At 46.0% G+C, this 15058-nt stretch overlaps 1 protein-coding gene across 9 annotated transcripts in view; it reads left to right on the plus strand.

Annotated features, from left to right (window-relative positions):
- Positions 1-14207: 14207 nt before the first annotated feature.
- The window catches only part of TCERG1 (transcription elongation regulator 1), a 56138-nt gene continuing 55287 nt past the window's right edge, over positions 14208-15058 (plus strand). For 8 of the 9 annotated variants that reach the window (XM_073355734.1, XM_073355738.1, XM_073355736.1 and 5 more), the window contains exon 1: positions 14208-14356. In XM_073355734.1, the coding sequence (XP_073211835.1) occupies positions 14256-14356 (101 nt within the window). In that variant the 5' untranslated portion in view covers positions 14208-14255. The remainder of the gene's footprint in view (positions 14357-15058) is intronic. The other variant, XM_073355741.1, reaches the window with a different exon arrangement.

Here is a 15058-nt window from a genome sequence, read left to right on the forward strand (position 1 = left end):
AGTGCTGAGCACTTCAGAGGTGGAACAGGCAGTTGTGATTGAAGACAATTAGGGGCAGGGACTCGTGTCCTTTTTCATCTCCTCTTCCTTTGGAGTTCAGGAGACAGATATATTTCATCTTGCTGCTAGGACACAGTCAGAAAGGAGTAGTTTGAACTCCTGCTGCTCCTTGGAGGGACAAAGGAAACACTTCTGAATCCTCTCCTTTCTGGAGACCTATCACCACCCGCCCGTCACCCTCTGTAAACATGGCTGCCTTGAAAGGAGACAGTGCTGGGGATCTGGGGACTGCTTTTGAATGGGAGAGACTGGGGGGGACAGAATGGATCACTCACTCATCTCAGAAGACCAGCAGGCGCCCTCTGAACTGTCAAAACTTTTGTAGCACTAGTGGTTTTCAGCAAAATGCATGAATAAAAATTAGATAAAGTGAACAGGAAAATCAAAGTTAAAATATCTAAGAGTCTTTTTATCAGAGTTCCATCAAAAGCTCCCTCAGTAATTCTGATTATTTTTATTATTTAAGAACGGCTGCTTTTTTTTTTCCAGGGGAAGAGAGAGCCTGGTAAAAATAAGATCATAGAATCAAAGCAGTTAGAGATGGAAAAGCTTATTAGATCAGCAAGTCCACCCCTGCAAGGAGAGATCATTTGAGGCCTCAGATATGGATTCAGAGCTTTCTGAGTCTTTAACTGAAGAGGTGAGAGTGTTGAATCTTTAACAAAGACAGCTTTTCTCCCCACTGCTTCTCGGGTATTTTAATTGTATGTGTGTTAAATTAAACATAGTTTTAAACAGTCTGAAAAAATGGTTTCCTTCAACAGATAATCACATTTCACTTGTATGGTATCTCTGATATCATAATCCTACCAGTTCTCCAGTCATCTATAGAGTTTTCTAGGGAAACTAGGGTCCTGAAGGCCTGAATTTCTAATTTTTTTAAAAAGTAGGAAACAGCTGTTTTGGTTTTGAAAGAAAAAAAACTTCCATAGAGAAGCAAAAAGGGAGCACAAAACATACTTGTTTTTTTCTTTTGCAAGGCAACTTTAACTGATTCTACACTTGATCTCGGCCAGTCCTAAATTCCACTAATTCCTAAGGAAGTAGCTACATTATTTTTTCTACGTCTTAATTTAGCAGTGGGAGAACTTCACAATATCTGGGGTACATATTGAGATAGGTTTCAGAGCCAAAAACTGTAATATACACTCCAAAGCTTTATTTAAATAATCTTACTCTTTGGAGTCTGCTGGACTGGGTCTTAAAATGTCACATTCATATTCTCTCTTCCTCTCTTTCATGACCAGGACTTCCTGTTTCTTTAAGTTCAAGAAACATCACCGGCCTGATTCTGCATTGCCTACATGCTTGTGTAGTAATTGACTTGAATGCAAAGTGGGTGTAAAATGATATTAAAGGTTGTAGGGCAATGAGAATCAGGCTCTGTGATAACAGCTTTTTTTCTAAGTAAGTTAGCATATCTGCTTCCAGATCCAGGCAGAGACTGGAATAGCAGAGTAGCAGAAAAAGAAAGAAAGTCCCTTTAAAATCAAAAGCTTCAGTCAGTTTTTTTCCACTCTCCAAATGGTTCAGTACAGATGAAAGATCAGGCTGGCTCTTATTGAATCTGACTGGTTTATCCAGCCCTACATTTTCTGAGTTAAATCTGGTGAATTTTTGGAGGTGACTGGTGTGCTGGGGATGCCTGGTCTACACTACAGACTTAGGTTGTTGCAAGGCAGCTTCCATCGACCTAACTATGGAAGTGGAGTGAAGTCCGCTATGCTGACTTCATAACTCCACCTCCATGAGCAACACAGAGTTAGGATCGACGTAATTAGGTCAACACACTGTCAGTGTAGACAGTGCATTGCTAATGTTGGCTGTTACTGGCTTTCAGGAACCATCCCACAATGTTCCACACTGACAGTACAATCGACACAAGCATTCCTGGTGAGGATGTGCACTGTCGACAGAAGGAGCAAAGTGTAGACATGCACAAGTGATGTAATTACAGCAGCGGTTGTATGCTGACATTAGTTAGGTTGACTTAATTTTGTAAGTAGAGACATGGCCTAAGCATGAGCGTAGCACAGGCATGTGCAGGCCAGGGCTGTCTCTGCCCAGAGACGACCTGTACCTGCTGATGGGCCAGGCGCAAAATGAAGGCAGCATCTTCAGCAGATGTTACTGAGCACTCTCAGTCCATGTGAGCATACTCAGTACAAACCAAGAAACAACTTGGAGGTGTGTGTGGGGGCACATGTGCCGCCTCTGCAATAGGATCCTGACTGGCAGTAAAAGTCCTGCATTTTAGAACTGGGTCTCTTCTGTGCAGAGACTGTCAGTTGTGTTTGAGGGCTTATGGTGCTATAGCTGGGCACCCGGCTGACAGATGTGTGGGTGAGGACGGGGAGGAGGGATGCTGGGATGGGGTCTAGTGTTGGCAGCATGGTAGGTCCTTTGTTTGTGGGAGGGGCATCTCTGCCCTCCTTGTAGACACAGTGGTCTGTCATGGAAGCTGCGCTGGCAGCACAGCCCTTTGGGCCTTGTCTAGACTCGGAAAAATGTATGTTTTGCAATCAAGTTAATTCCACTGAGCTAGCTCCACTGGATAGAAGACTTCACTTAACACTCTGTTTCACACCGTTAGTGTGATTTTAGCAGGCCAGCCGAGAGGAGTTTAACTGTGTCTACATTGGGGATAACTGAGGTTTTCAATCCAGTCAAGCTAGCAGTTAGCTTATTAGAATTCACTCGAGTGGAAAAAAAGCATCTTATCTCCTAGCTTACACAAGACATTGGAAGGGCAATTTCCCCACTCCACAGCTGTAGGTGAAGGAAGGAGGGGAAGGCTGGCAAGCTGCAGGTAAGAGGGTTAGAGGCAGGCACAGCAGAGACAAGGAGAGACTGCAACAGTAAAAGAGAGCAAGTTGCTAATTCCACCCCCTGTTCTCACTGGGTCTCTGTGACTGGCATTTACCTTTTTTTGGTTTTTTTGGTTTCTCAGTCTATGAGGGATGACACAGTGGGGGCCCCCTGCTGCAGTGACAGGCCAGTTGAGAAGTTCTGTTCTTGTCCATATCCTCAAATTAACCTGTAGGAATGTGATGATTTGTAATTGCTTGGCGCACAAATCTGGGAATGTTTCTGGATTCACATTGGTACAAATCTGACTGCTGTACAAAGTTTAAACCTGAGCTAGACACTTACAAGGGCTGCCTGTCATCAGGTAGTGGCTTTTTAGGTATGGCTTATGGTAGCTCCTGCAGCTGCCAACCACTGGCCAGAATCCCTCCCTGATTTCCACAACTACTTTCCAGACTCTCAGGAATCCAAAGTGGTTGGAGGGTAGTGAGCAAGGGGGTGAATGGCACCAAGAGGGAATGTAGGGTGAAAGGCTGGCGGTCAGAAGTGAGTTCTGTCATAGGTGGGAGCAAGGAAGGGAGAGGGAAGATTTCTACACATAATTCATTTATGTGGAGAAGTCTTCTTTTCCCCACTCCCCCCCAGCATTATGGAGTCCTCTTCAATGCCTTGAGATTCCTCACCTTTCTTTACTAGAGATAGAAGATGCGGGGGTGGGTGTCTCCAAAATCTGGATCTGTACTTGGTATCAGATTAATACGGATGGAATATACCAGATCTGACAAATCCATCCAAATTAGATTTGTCACACACTTTTTAACATAATTCATAGTATCTACTGTCTGCTGGGGGTGGTGGGGGGAATCGCTTTTTGGTGAAAAGTTTGGTAGAAGAGTTCCCAAATTCTGGGAATATTAAGGAGCTTTGCTCTTGTCTGTTGTGAAGCTGGTTCAACTGATTTAAATGTCTTCTTTATAAGAAAGAAAGAAAGATTTGCCTCTGAACTCATAAGGTTTTAACTTGATAGTATTTCAAATGTCCAAAATTTTATTCTATCAACCAGACGTGCTCCAGAAAAATGTGATTTACTGTGAAATGAAGAATCTGAGAGAACCTTTAATAATGTGACAGCAGTTGGCCCAGACACCATGCTAATAAATTGTTTGTGTAACTGTTTTTGGATGATGAGGTTGACAAGCCAACATGAGGCTAAAAGAGGAAATCTGCCAAGTCAACATGGTATGCCTCAGGCTCAGCCTGCCTCTAGTTGCTGCAGAAGGCAGCATGCAATGCACCAATTCCCAAAACACACTGCTTCAGTCACAAGGTACAATCCACTGACCTGGTGCCAGACAGAAAGCCAACTGGGCCCTTTGCATCCTCAGGCAATCCTGATGTCCGTGTCCCACGAGGCACCTGCTCTTTGCACAACTTGCTCAGAATGCCTGTGCCTTGCAAAGGGCAACAAATCCACTTCCTTCCAGAGCAGACATTGAAACTGGGAGAAGGATAACATTTGAACTGCACTGCCAAAACCATAGGCTACTGCACTACAATAGGTAAGTGGGTAAGGCAAGCCATCAGGACTCTGGGGTTCTTATCCCAACCCTGCCACTGACTTCCTGTGTGACCTCAGTCAAGTCACTTTATGAGAGAACAATAGATAATGCACACATGGCTGATACACATCCTTCTTTCCCTCTCTGAACTGAGTCTACAACCACTGAAGCTTGTCACACTGTGACTGTAGCATGGAAATGGAGGGCTGTAAATTTGCTTAGTTCAGTGAACAAAAATCAGTCTGGAATTGTTCTTTTCGTTTATTATGCATATTGCACTGCAATATGCTAGGCATTGTACAAACACAGAGAAAGACAGTCCTGCAATTACATTCCAAGTAGACAGGACTGGCAAACAATAAACTTACACAAGCAGAAGGTTCAAGATGAGGTTAGGAACACATCTTTGTAAACTCCTTTTATTTCCTGTTGTCCCCTCCCCCCCGCCTCTTCCTCTCTCCAGATGACTCCACCAACATGCCCTGCCAGTGCTGCCCCATGGTTGTTTCTTCCAGTTGCCTACCCCACAGCATAGATAAAGATTTAAAATAGAAAATGCTCCTTCCCCCCACATCTTCAAAGAGATAAGTTGGAGCATTTTTCCTCTCCCATGGTCCCCAGAGGATGAGGTCAGAGTCCATCATGCATCAAAACCAGTATCTTTTTATTTAAACCCCCTTAACATGGAGATTGAATCACCTTATAAGATCATATGGCATTCAAGTAATAATTCCAAAGTCCCCATCTGGATAAGGAGCCCTGATCTGAAATACTTTAGTAGGGTCTGAAGACTTGCTTTCTAGGCCTTTTGCTCCACCTCACTTTGGCTTCCTCTGAAATGGCTCCTTCACCTTTCCATGCTGTTTTACCCCCATAGTTTGGTGTGTTTGGCTTTAGCCATTAAAATAATCTACCACTAAAGCATCTTCTGGCCATCAAGAAGTGAGGAGCAATCTACATCAGTTGCCCTTGGAAAGACAAACGAGACAGAACAAACAAACCATGTCAACAACCAACCAGTATTGCAGACTTTCCCCACTCAAGTCCATGAGAAGCTGCAATGCTGTATTTCTGCCACCACATGGTGCTGTGTGAGGCTACAGATCAGCAGAACTCCCAGGTTCATAGACTTGACTGCAGAATGGCAGCTTCCAACAAATATTACTGCCTTTTCTTTAGGTGGAAACCCAGAACACAGGAACCATCCCCCTAAGTTAAGAGTGCAATGTCTCCCACCGCACCATGGCAACAATGGAGATGCATCATGGATTCCGCCGTCTCTGCAGGTCAGAGTGGATAACACTGCTAGAGCAGCATTCAGGAGAATGCAAAGGCTGCAGACCCTGCCTAGGAGACATAAAGTTTGGGGGTAGCAGGGAAGGCTTCCTGTCATCCTTCCTCCAGCGTTGTGCATCCACTCTGAAATTAGCTACACTCTGATGTATAGTGAAGGACAGCTATCACCTGCTTTCTGAGGCCACATAACTTTTTGGAGTTGTTTGACCCACTTCTACTTGAAATGCCAGCTGGCGAAAGCATTTTTCTTTCTTTTTATATTTTCTTTAAAAGAAGAAGAACAACAACAACATGTAGCTGTAGAAGCAAATCAAAAGTTCTTCTTGATGCTCTGACAGGCTCACCACAGAACGTGTGGAATATACTCCATTTCTGTGCAAACTCTTTGTAGATTCCCATCTGTGACTCTATGAATATTTGATGCCAATGGCCAGTATACATACCCATATTACTGATACTTTTGCCCAGGAGCTACAGCACAATTATCAGCTAGAAGAGTAAGTTAAAAAGAGCCCATTCATTAGCAACATCAAAGGGTCGGAGATATATATATATTTTTCCCAGCTAGCAGTTTTCTGAATTTACACTGTCAGACCGTTATCATCTTACATTCATGCCATTGCGGTAAGGCAACCATAATAGCTTGCTTTTAGAAACACTGTGAGCTGCCTTTATGCTGACAGTCACATACACAGCTTATTTGAATGAAGTAAAACACACCATTAATCAGGAGTAAATAGTCAAGGCATCATATAATAAAAATAATAGAAGGAACTCCAGATAATACAATAAATAATACTTTGCCCTTGTATCACATATTTCAATAGAGGATCTCAAAGTGCTTTACAAACACTAATTAAGCCTCACACAATCCCACTGGGAAATTAATTCAGTATTGCTACTATGGCTGGGCAAATAGTGCAATCGCCTGCAAATGTTCACAAACAAGCAAAGTTTGAGCAAATTTGGAGGAATATTTATGAAAAGGAAATGTGTAATCATGAATATTTGTTCCAGAATTGGTTTCAATCAGAAAAAAGAAAGTAAACCATGTGATCTATGTCCGATCAAAACAGCTCAAATATCAAGTATCAAATACTCTCATTGAACCTCTTTCTAGAAGGATGATTCTTTGCAAATACTAAGCAACAAATAATTCTGAGTGATGCACACACATTCTAGAAAATTGGGATCTCTTTTTAGACAATTAGCAAACAGAAAAATGATTCTCTCACTCTAATTTCCTCTCCCATTCCACAGATGAAGAAACTGATGCAGAGACAGTTGAGAATAGTTTTACAAAGTTATACCATCAGTCAACGGCACAGCGGGGAACAGAACCCAGAAGTTTTGCTAGGACAGCATGAAAGACTCAGAAGCCATTGCCCACTCAAAATCAAGGTGAGTTTCTGTGTTTTTTCACCAATAGCAGCCCTGGTTTGGGAAAGAATCCAGACCAGGCTGCCAGCCACTGCCATTCTCACAGGCACCTCCACCTCTGTCCCCTTTCGCCCCAATTCCATTTTATCTCGGGCACCATCATTCTGTGTTTAGTTAACCGTCTCAGGTTTCAACTGGGAGTTCAAGGGTGCCAGCTAGCTGTTCTCCACTCCATCATGATTTCCAAGGTGGAGCTGTTTGGGCCACTGCCCTATAATTCATACAGGGTCTTAAGGGAATCGAGGGGCAATGGAATAACCCACCTAATAGCCAAAGAGAAAAATACTTTTACTCCAAATTCCTAGCAATTGGCCCAACTGAGCCAGTGGTATAGATATCCCATAATCCCTACCAACCACAAAGAGAATTTCTTGAATACCTAGCTCAGGGGTGGGCAAACTTTTTGGGCCGAGGGCCACATCTGGGTCGGGAAATTGTATGTAGGGCTGGGGCAGTGGGTTGGGGTGCGGGAGGGAGGGAGTATGGGGTGTAGGAGGGGGTGTGGTGTGCAGGAAAGGGCTCAGGGCAAGCGATTGGGTCAGAGGAGGGCTGTGGGGTATATGAGGGGGCTCTGGGCAGGGGTGCAAGAGGGGTGCGGACGGCGGGAGGGAGTTCAGGGCAGGGGTCTGGGGTGCAGGAGGGGTGCAAGGTGCAGGCAGAGAGTTGGGGGGTGGGGTGCAGGAGGGGTTCAGGCTCCGGCCCAGCGCCGCTTACCTAAAGTGGCTCCGGGGTGGCAGCGGCGCGCACCGAGGCCAGGACAGCCTCCCTGCCTGCCGGCCCTGGCCCCATGCCATGCCACTCCAGGAAGTGGCTGGAACCATGTCCCTGCACAGCCCCTGGGGGAGGGGAGGGCATAGGGCTGCACGCGTTGCCCTTGCCACACCTCCAGGTACTTCCCCCGAAGCTCCCATTGGCCACGGTTCCCCATTCCCGGCCAATGGGAGCTGTAGGGGGCGGTGCCTGGAGGCAAGGGCAATGCACAGAGCCCTCTGCCTCCCTACCCCCCCCCCCCCAGGGCCCCAGGGACGTGGTGCCAGCTGCTTCTGAGGGCGGCGCAGGGCCTGTGGCACCACGGGAGGTAATCCCACAGGCTGGATCCAAAGCCCTGAGGGGCCGGATCCGGCCTGCGAGCCGTAGTTTGCCCACCCCTGACCTAGCCCTACCATGCAATAGAGCTTATAGGGTGTGCCTGCTATCACTGCAGCAGAGTGGAAAGGAGACAGCAGGTGCAACTGTTACCTTGTTCCAGTGCCATACTATAATGAAGGCATAGATTGCCCCCTTAAGAATGGATTGGAGAAGCAGTAACTCAGACCATATGATCCTTTCTTCCCCTACAAAGAAGCAGCCATATAGCACCCCCTGAAGACTCAGCATATGGTAGAAATGGTTATTGGGCCCCAAGAGGATGGCACAGAATAGGAGAGGCTCATCTCAAAGACAAAGTGTGCTGGAGTAGAAAAGAGAAAACACTGAGGAAGGGGGATTTCAAGGAGGTCTGCTCAAGAGCACCTGCAGGGTTTGGTCCAGCATTCCCTTGCACGGTTTGCGCAGCACTAGTCCTGTTCCCTGCTTTACCACTAGATCTCACTCAATAAGGCTGTTGTTCCATTGAAAGAGTCTGGTGACATAAGAGCCTCTGCCCCAGGATGGAATTTTCAAAGCTACATTGTTGCATCTTTGTTATTAAATGTTTTCCTTTGAGAAGTTGTCAGTTTAATCCATAGTTGAGTAAAGTCCATTAATTATTGCCTACCATGGCAATACCAACATCCAGCTACCAACAAAACCAACGATAATACTGTACGTCAGTCAGAACCAGACTTTGCATGTGATTTAGTCCATAATGATCTCATCCAGATTGTAGTGTAGATTTTAAACCAACTCAAAGTTCAGAGCTGTTTCGGTGAGCTGGATTTGGGATCAGGCACCTCTTTAGTATACTGATTTTTGTTCTATGGGAATTTTAAGAGGGTATGTGTCATAAGAACATGATAACACCTGACCTAGGGCATGTTTGTCAGTCAATACACACATACCTTGTACTTTCATATTTGTAATTAGTTTTCTAGCATCTGTGGTTGTCCAGAAAACCATCTGAACCTCATGTGATGCCGTGCTGTCTGCCTGGGGGTATGGTAATAATGTAGGGACAGGCTGGAAAATATCTCTAATGGAAGGTCTTAATATTAATGGGCATCATGCCATGCACCTCACATGGGAATTGTGAGGCTTAATTAATTGAAAAGCTCTTTGGGAACTACAGATGAAGGGTGCCACATAAGTGAACCTATTTTTAAGAACATATTTATTATTCCTAACATGCATATAATAAATAAATAAAATTAACCATAACCAGGAATCTGTGAAGTTTTGCTGCATCTGAATGTAGTGAAACTTGATAGCTTTTCACACAGCTGTTCAAGGGGATCTCCTAGTGACTGAAAGGAGAATTACAAAAAAGAGTTTCAGAGTAGCAGTCGTGTTAATCTGTATCCACAAAAAGAAAAGGAGTACTTGTGGCACCTTAGAGACTAACAAATTTATTTGAGCATAAGCTTTCATGAGCTACGGCTCACTTCATCGGATGCATTCAGTGGAAAATACAGTGGGGAGATTTATATACACAGAGAACTTGAAACAGTGCATGTTACCATACACACTGTAACAAGAGTGATCAGGTAAGGTGAGCTATTACCAGCAAGAGAGTAGTGGGGGGAGGGGAGGGGAGGGGAAGGGGCATCTTTTGTAGGGCCATTTCCAGCAGTTGACAAGAACGTCTGAGGAACAGTGGGGTGGGGGTGGGGGGTTGCATGGAACCTTGTACATCCCTGTAACAAGACATCTTTGTTGACTTCTGTAATCCGCATGAAAAAGAAAATCAGATAGGCCAGAATTGAAGGAGTCTAGTCTCAGAGTTCTCCCTTCCCCAAGGAATCTGCCCCCTCCATCACATTCTTTCTTTAGAGCACCTTCCAATGGTGGTTCCCATTAGAGCTTGTTTCTGATGGCAAAGAAGGCAAACAGGAAGTGTGGTGCAGTATGGAAAGGAAAATACAAACTTTTCCCCTATCAAAACTCAGCTGGTAAACAGGAAATGGGTCTGCATTAATCCCCACATCCTAGAATTTTGGAGTAGTTTGAATGTAGGCTCTTTGGAACAGGGACCACCTGATTGGTCAGTGTTTGTACAGCACCTAGCATGATGGGATCCTTGACTGGGGCTCCCAGTTGCTATGGTGATACAAACAATAAGCCCCACCTTTGAAGCTCAGGTCAGCTCTAATTAAACATTAGAAAAACCTAATCTAAAAATCTCCTTGAAGGCTATTCTGAAAATCATTGGGAAATAGTAATGGGGTTTTGGACTCTCTGTTCCAAAAACTGCAGGGAGCTAGTTGCCTGGAGAAGAAGGAGCAATGGGGTAGTGGAATTTTGGTCTGAGGGAAGATGGGAGAAATGTGTTTCTTATAAATCAGCTTTTGCAGCAAAATATAGTAGACATTAGGAAGAGAGCTTGGTTCCATGTCAATCTTCTCATACTCCAGTTATGGGATCTCTAGTCATTTACAGAGCCAAGAGTTGGATCCTTTTAGCACAGTCACTTGCTATGTATGCAAATGTGAGCTCATGCCCAATGCAAATGCAGCATGGATGTTGTGACATTTCACTCCATATCGTTATGAAAATATGCTTATGATATGAATATGACATAACTGAGATATACTTTATACAAGGTGGCTTCATGTGAGATATCATTGGATAGAAAAGGAGTACTTGTGGCTCCTTTTCTTTTTGCGAATACAGACTAACACGGCTGTTACTCTGAAACCTATCATTGGATAGGTTTTTACTGAATGTGATTATCCGATTTGTATGACTATCATTTCTGTATCTAAGTTAGGAATATTAACTATGTATCTGTACTTTAAATGTATCACTTTGGGTGTCACCCCCAACCAGCCCTTCAGGTGCAACAGTGGAAAAAGCCAGATAGGGCTAATGGGCCATTAGCAGAGACAATGGACTGTGAAAGGGCTTAGGGTTGTCTACACCTGCACTTTACAGCGCTGCAACTTTCTCACTCAGGGATGTGAACAATATCTAGGGTGAGAAATTACTATTTGTAACCAACTTCTTTGGTGAAACAAGCTTGTTTGTGTGTTTGGTTTTATTTGTTTAGTAATCTGCTTTGTTCTGTTTGTTCTGTACCCTTTAACCACTTAAATCTGCCTTTTATAGTTAATAAAATTTGTTTTGTTTCTTATTAAACCCAGTTTCTGTAATTTCTAACTGGGGTGTGTGTGGGTGGGGGGGGGGGGTGGCAAGAAGTTGTGCTTACCTTCCTCCATCTTGAGGGAGGAGGCGGATTTCATAATATACCTTTGGGTCTCCACTCCAAGGGAAGTGGATACCTGAGTGCTGGGGCAAGTCCCGTAAACTGAGCCATCCCAGAACTGATCTCAGTATCTGTTTCATTCTAAAGCAAGACAGGTAAAAAGGGTCCCAGGCTGGCATGACAGGTGTGCTCAGTGTATCTCAGCACATCAGGTGGCATTCTAAGGGGTCCAACCCATCACAGGGTGGTTGTGGGTGGTATTTGTAATAACAACTAATTTTTAATTTCCCGTAGGAAACATAGTCAGCTGTCAGGATTATTTTGTTCTTAGTAAGACCTATTATTAACTAGCTAGTTCTAGCTAGCATTTTACTGATCTGACTGTGTGTAGCTGAAGGCAATACCTCCCGTTCATGTATAAATTTCAAATTGTTAGCTACACTCTTAGGAGAAAGGGCTGGGGATGTAACTGGTAAAGGCAAGGCACAGGTAACTACAGTTCTCTTCTGCCTGTGTCTGGGATGCGCACATTAAAGATCCCATAGCACTTGCAGGGAGATAATCCCACTATTTTGGGAAACATTTCCTTTCTCAGCAGTAAGTTCTAATACCCAAAGCTGTATACAGGGTATTTCTTATGTGCATAACATATGCTGGTTTCCCCCACACACTTATTATACTATCAGAAAACTATAGAAATAATTTTGGGATACCTCAGCTAACCCAAAGGGACACAGATAATTAAGATCTAAACCAAACATAGGGGATACACATGCTTCTGAAGTGAGGGCCTTAATTAATAAAGACTTTGTTTAAAAGAAGAAGTGGTACTTTCTCATTCACTTGGATAGATAATCCTGCATTTCAATATATTTATAATTTTTTACTTGCTAGCTATACTTAGTGAATTGAGATGAGAATTTAGCCCTATGGGGCAATTTTTTAAACGTGGATATCATGGGTCAGGTGCCACCACAAAACTGTTTTTGGATACAGAAGTAACTTGCAGTTACTCCACTTGTATAAGAACATAAGAATGGCCATACTGGATCAAACCAAAGGTCCATCCAGCCCAGTATCTGGTCTACTGACAGTGGCCAATGCCAGGTACCCCAGAGGAAGTGAACCTAACTGGTAATGATCAAGTGATCTCTCTCCTGCCATCCATCTCCACCCTCTCACAGAGACTAGGGACAGTTTGTACAGTTACCCATCTGTCATACATATATGTAATTTTACAGGAACAATGTTTAGCCTTAGTTTGAAATTTACTGTGCAAATACTCTCTCAGATTCACTGTGCTGGACACTCTCCTATATATTCCGTCTCTTTCACACATACACAAAATTGATTTCTGTATTTTGTATTTATTGTTGCTGGGCAGGTGATTTTATCTTGATTTTATTTTTCAAGCACTCCAAACTGTGCTTGCCAAAAGGTAGCTGGCTCCAAAGAGTGTGCAAATGAAATTAAACGTGAAATGGCCAGTGGCATTGGAAAAGTTCTTACAGTGGGGTGCTGAAAGCTATCGAACAAAACTGTAAACCCTGTATATGATGGAAACCACGTCAAGCCAGGGGGTGCTACTGCACCCCCAGTACCGCTAGTTCCAGCACCTCCTGGACATGGCAATGTAGGAAGTGGAGAATGAAAGTGCCAATCTGGTTATGATCCCAAGCATATGTGGGGTTTTAAAAGTGGGAGGGGGGGCTGTTAGTTAGCCTCCCCCTCGCTTCTCAGGGGCGTTGCAGCAGAAGCATTGTGTGTCAGCTACAGGAAATCTAGTCATAAGAAATCAACTAAAACTATCTCTGTCCTTCTGCCATCCTCAGAAAGGGAGGTGGTTGCCATAGGAGCCGGGGCCACTCACTAAGTACATGAGAGCTTTGCTTAGCTCAGCAGAGCCAGCTTCTCCCAGTCAGCGGCCCCCTTGGGGCAGAATGACGCCTGCTGCCAAGCGCCGGCATCTAGGGCAGGCCGTGGGGCAGCGGCCAGCCCGTCAATGGTTTTCTTCATTGGCCAGCCCCAGCCCCTGGAACTGCCCGGGCAGCCGGCCCGACTCTAGGAGTCCAGGGTGCCAAGGCACCCGGGAGGCAGCCCCCCCTGCAGCACGTGCAGCCACCCAGCCCGCCTCTGTCCCCGCCGCCTGTGCGACGTGTCCCTGCCAGTAACTTATGCATTTAGCCTGTAAATCAGACAATAATGCTAATACCGCTCGCTGATTGGCTGGCAAGGTCCTAACTCTGTTCCCTGATTCGCTAGAATATCTGAATTTTGTTTCCTGCTTCGTTGGCACGCTCGCTCCTGCCAGAGGGTCTCCGATTGGTTGGAGTGGGAGATTATTCCTTTCTATCATTGGTTGCATGGTACCTCATTTTGTTTTTTGATTGGCCGGCACATCGCTCATCCTGATCTTTGATTGGTTAATATCCTACTTGTCCTCTCTTTGAATTGGTTGTATCTTTCTTTCCGTTTTCCTGACTGGCTGGCATCTTATGTGAGGTCAGTTCCAGTCTTCCTGTGGGTCACGGATCACGTGATACGGGTCGCCTGGGCCACTAAGGGGAGCAGGACGGCTTCTCGCAGCCAATCACAGCTTGCTTTACTTCCCTCGTTCAAAGTCGGCGGGCGCGATGGCCAATCCTGGTTAGGTCCCGCCCGTGCGTCTAGTGAGCGACGGTCCCGTCAGCCAATGACGTGGGGCGCGGCCTGGCGGTGGAGGTGGCGGCTTCGGCGGGGCTGGTGAGGCGGTGATGGCGGACAGAGGAGGCGGTGGCGGCGCTGGGGCTGGCGGCGGCGAGGCCGACGCGGGGGCGGCGGCGGCGGCGGCGGAGCGGTACAATAATGAGATCAGGTAGCGCAGGCCGGCGGGGATTCAGGGAGAGGGAAGAGCGGGATTTCACACGCCCCGCGTTGCGGCCTGGCCGTCGGGCCTCCCCCACCGGCCCCTGCGGCTGCAGGCTCCTCCCCCAGGGCCTTGTGGTCCCACGCGCCCACCCTTCACTCCCGGTGGTTTCGCAGGGTCTTCCGCTTCTCCCCCATGGCCCGCTGGGCAATCTGCCCATGATCCCTGGGTCCGGCAGCTCCTCCCGCCTCTACCGCAGCAGACCTTCCCCCGGGCCCCGCCATCTCTCTGTATCTCCCCCTTCCCCCGGCGGATCCTCCCCTCCCACCCTCTCTCTGCTTCCCCCTCTGTGCTCCCCGCGGAACCGGGCCCGGCGACTCGTGTGAGCTGCCTGCAGCATGCTGCCTTGGGAGGCAGGCGCTGCCTGTAGGCTAAGCACACCACGAGCTCTGTGTTCCCTGGCGTGACGCACGGTATCCAGGGCCTCAAGGGGCAAATGCAGCCGTGCCTGTCATGTTTGATTTTTCTCTGGCTCGTGCTCTCTTTCCATGCTTCCCAAACTGCAGTGTTGCCCCCGTGTTAGTAATTGCATAAAAGCTATAAAGCTAGAACGAAAGCGTTCAGTATTTTTGGGGTAGGATTGATGTCTTTTGGGTGTGTGTGTGTGTGCACAACATCCAACAGGCTGGGACTCTCATCCTGATTGGGGTG

The sequence above is a fragment of the Lepidochelys kempii genome, chromosome 8 (assembly GCF_965140285.1).
Source record: "Lepidochelys kempii isolate rLepKem1 chromosome 8, rLepKem1.hap1, whole genome shotgun sequence".
Taxonomy (NCBI): Eukaryota; Metazoa; Chordata; order Testudines; family Cheloniidae; genus Lepidochelys; species Lepidochelys kempii.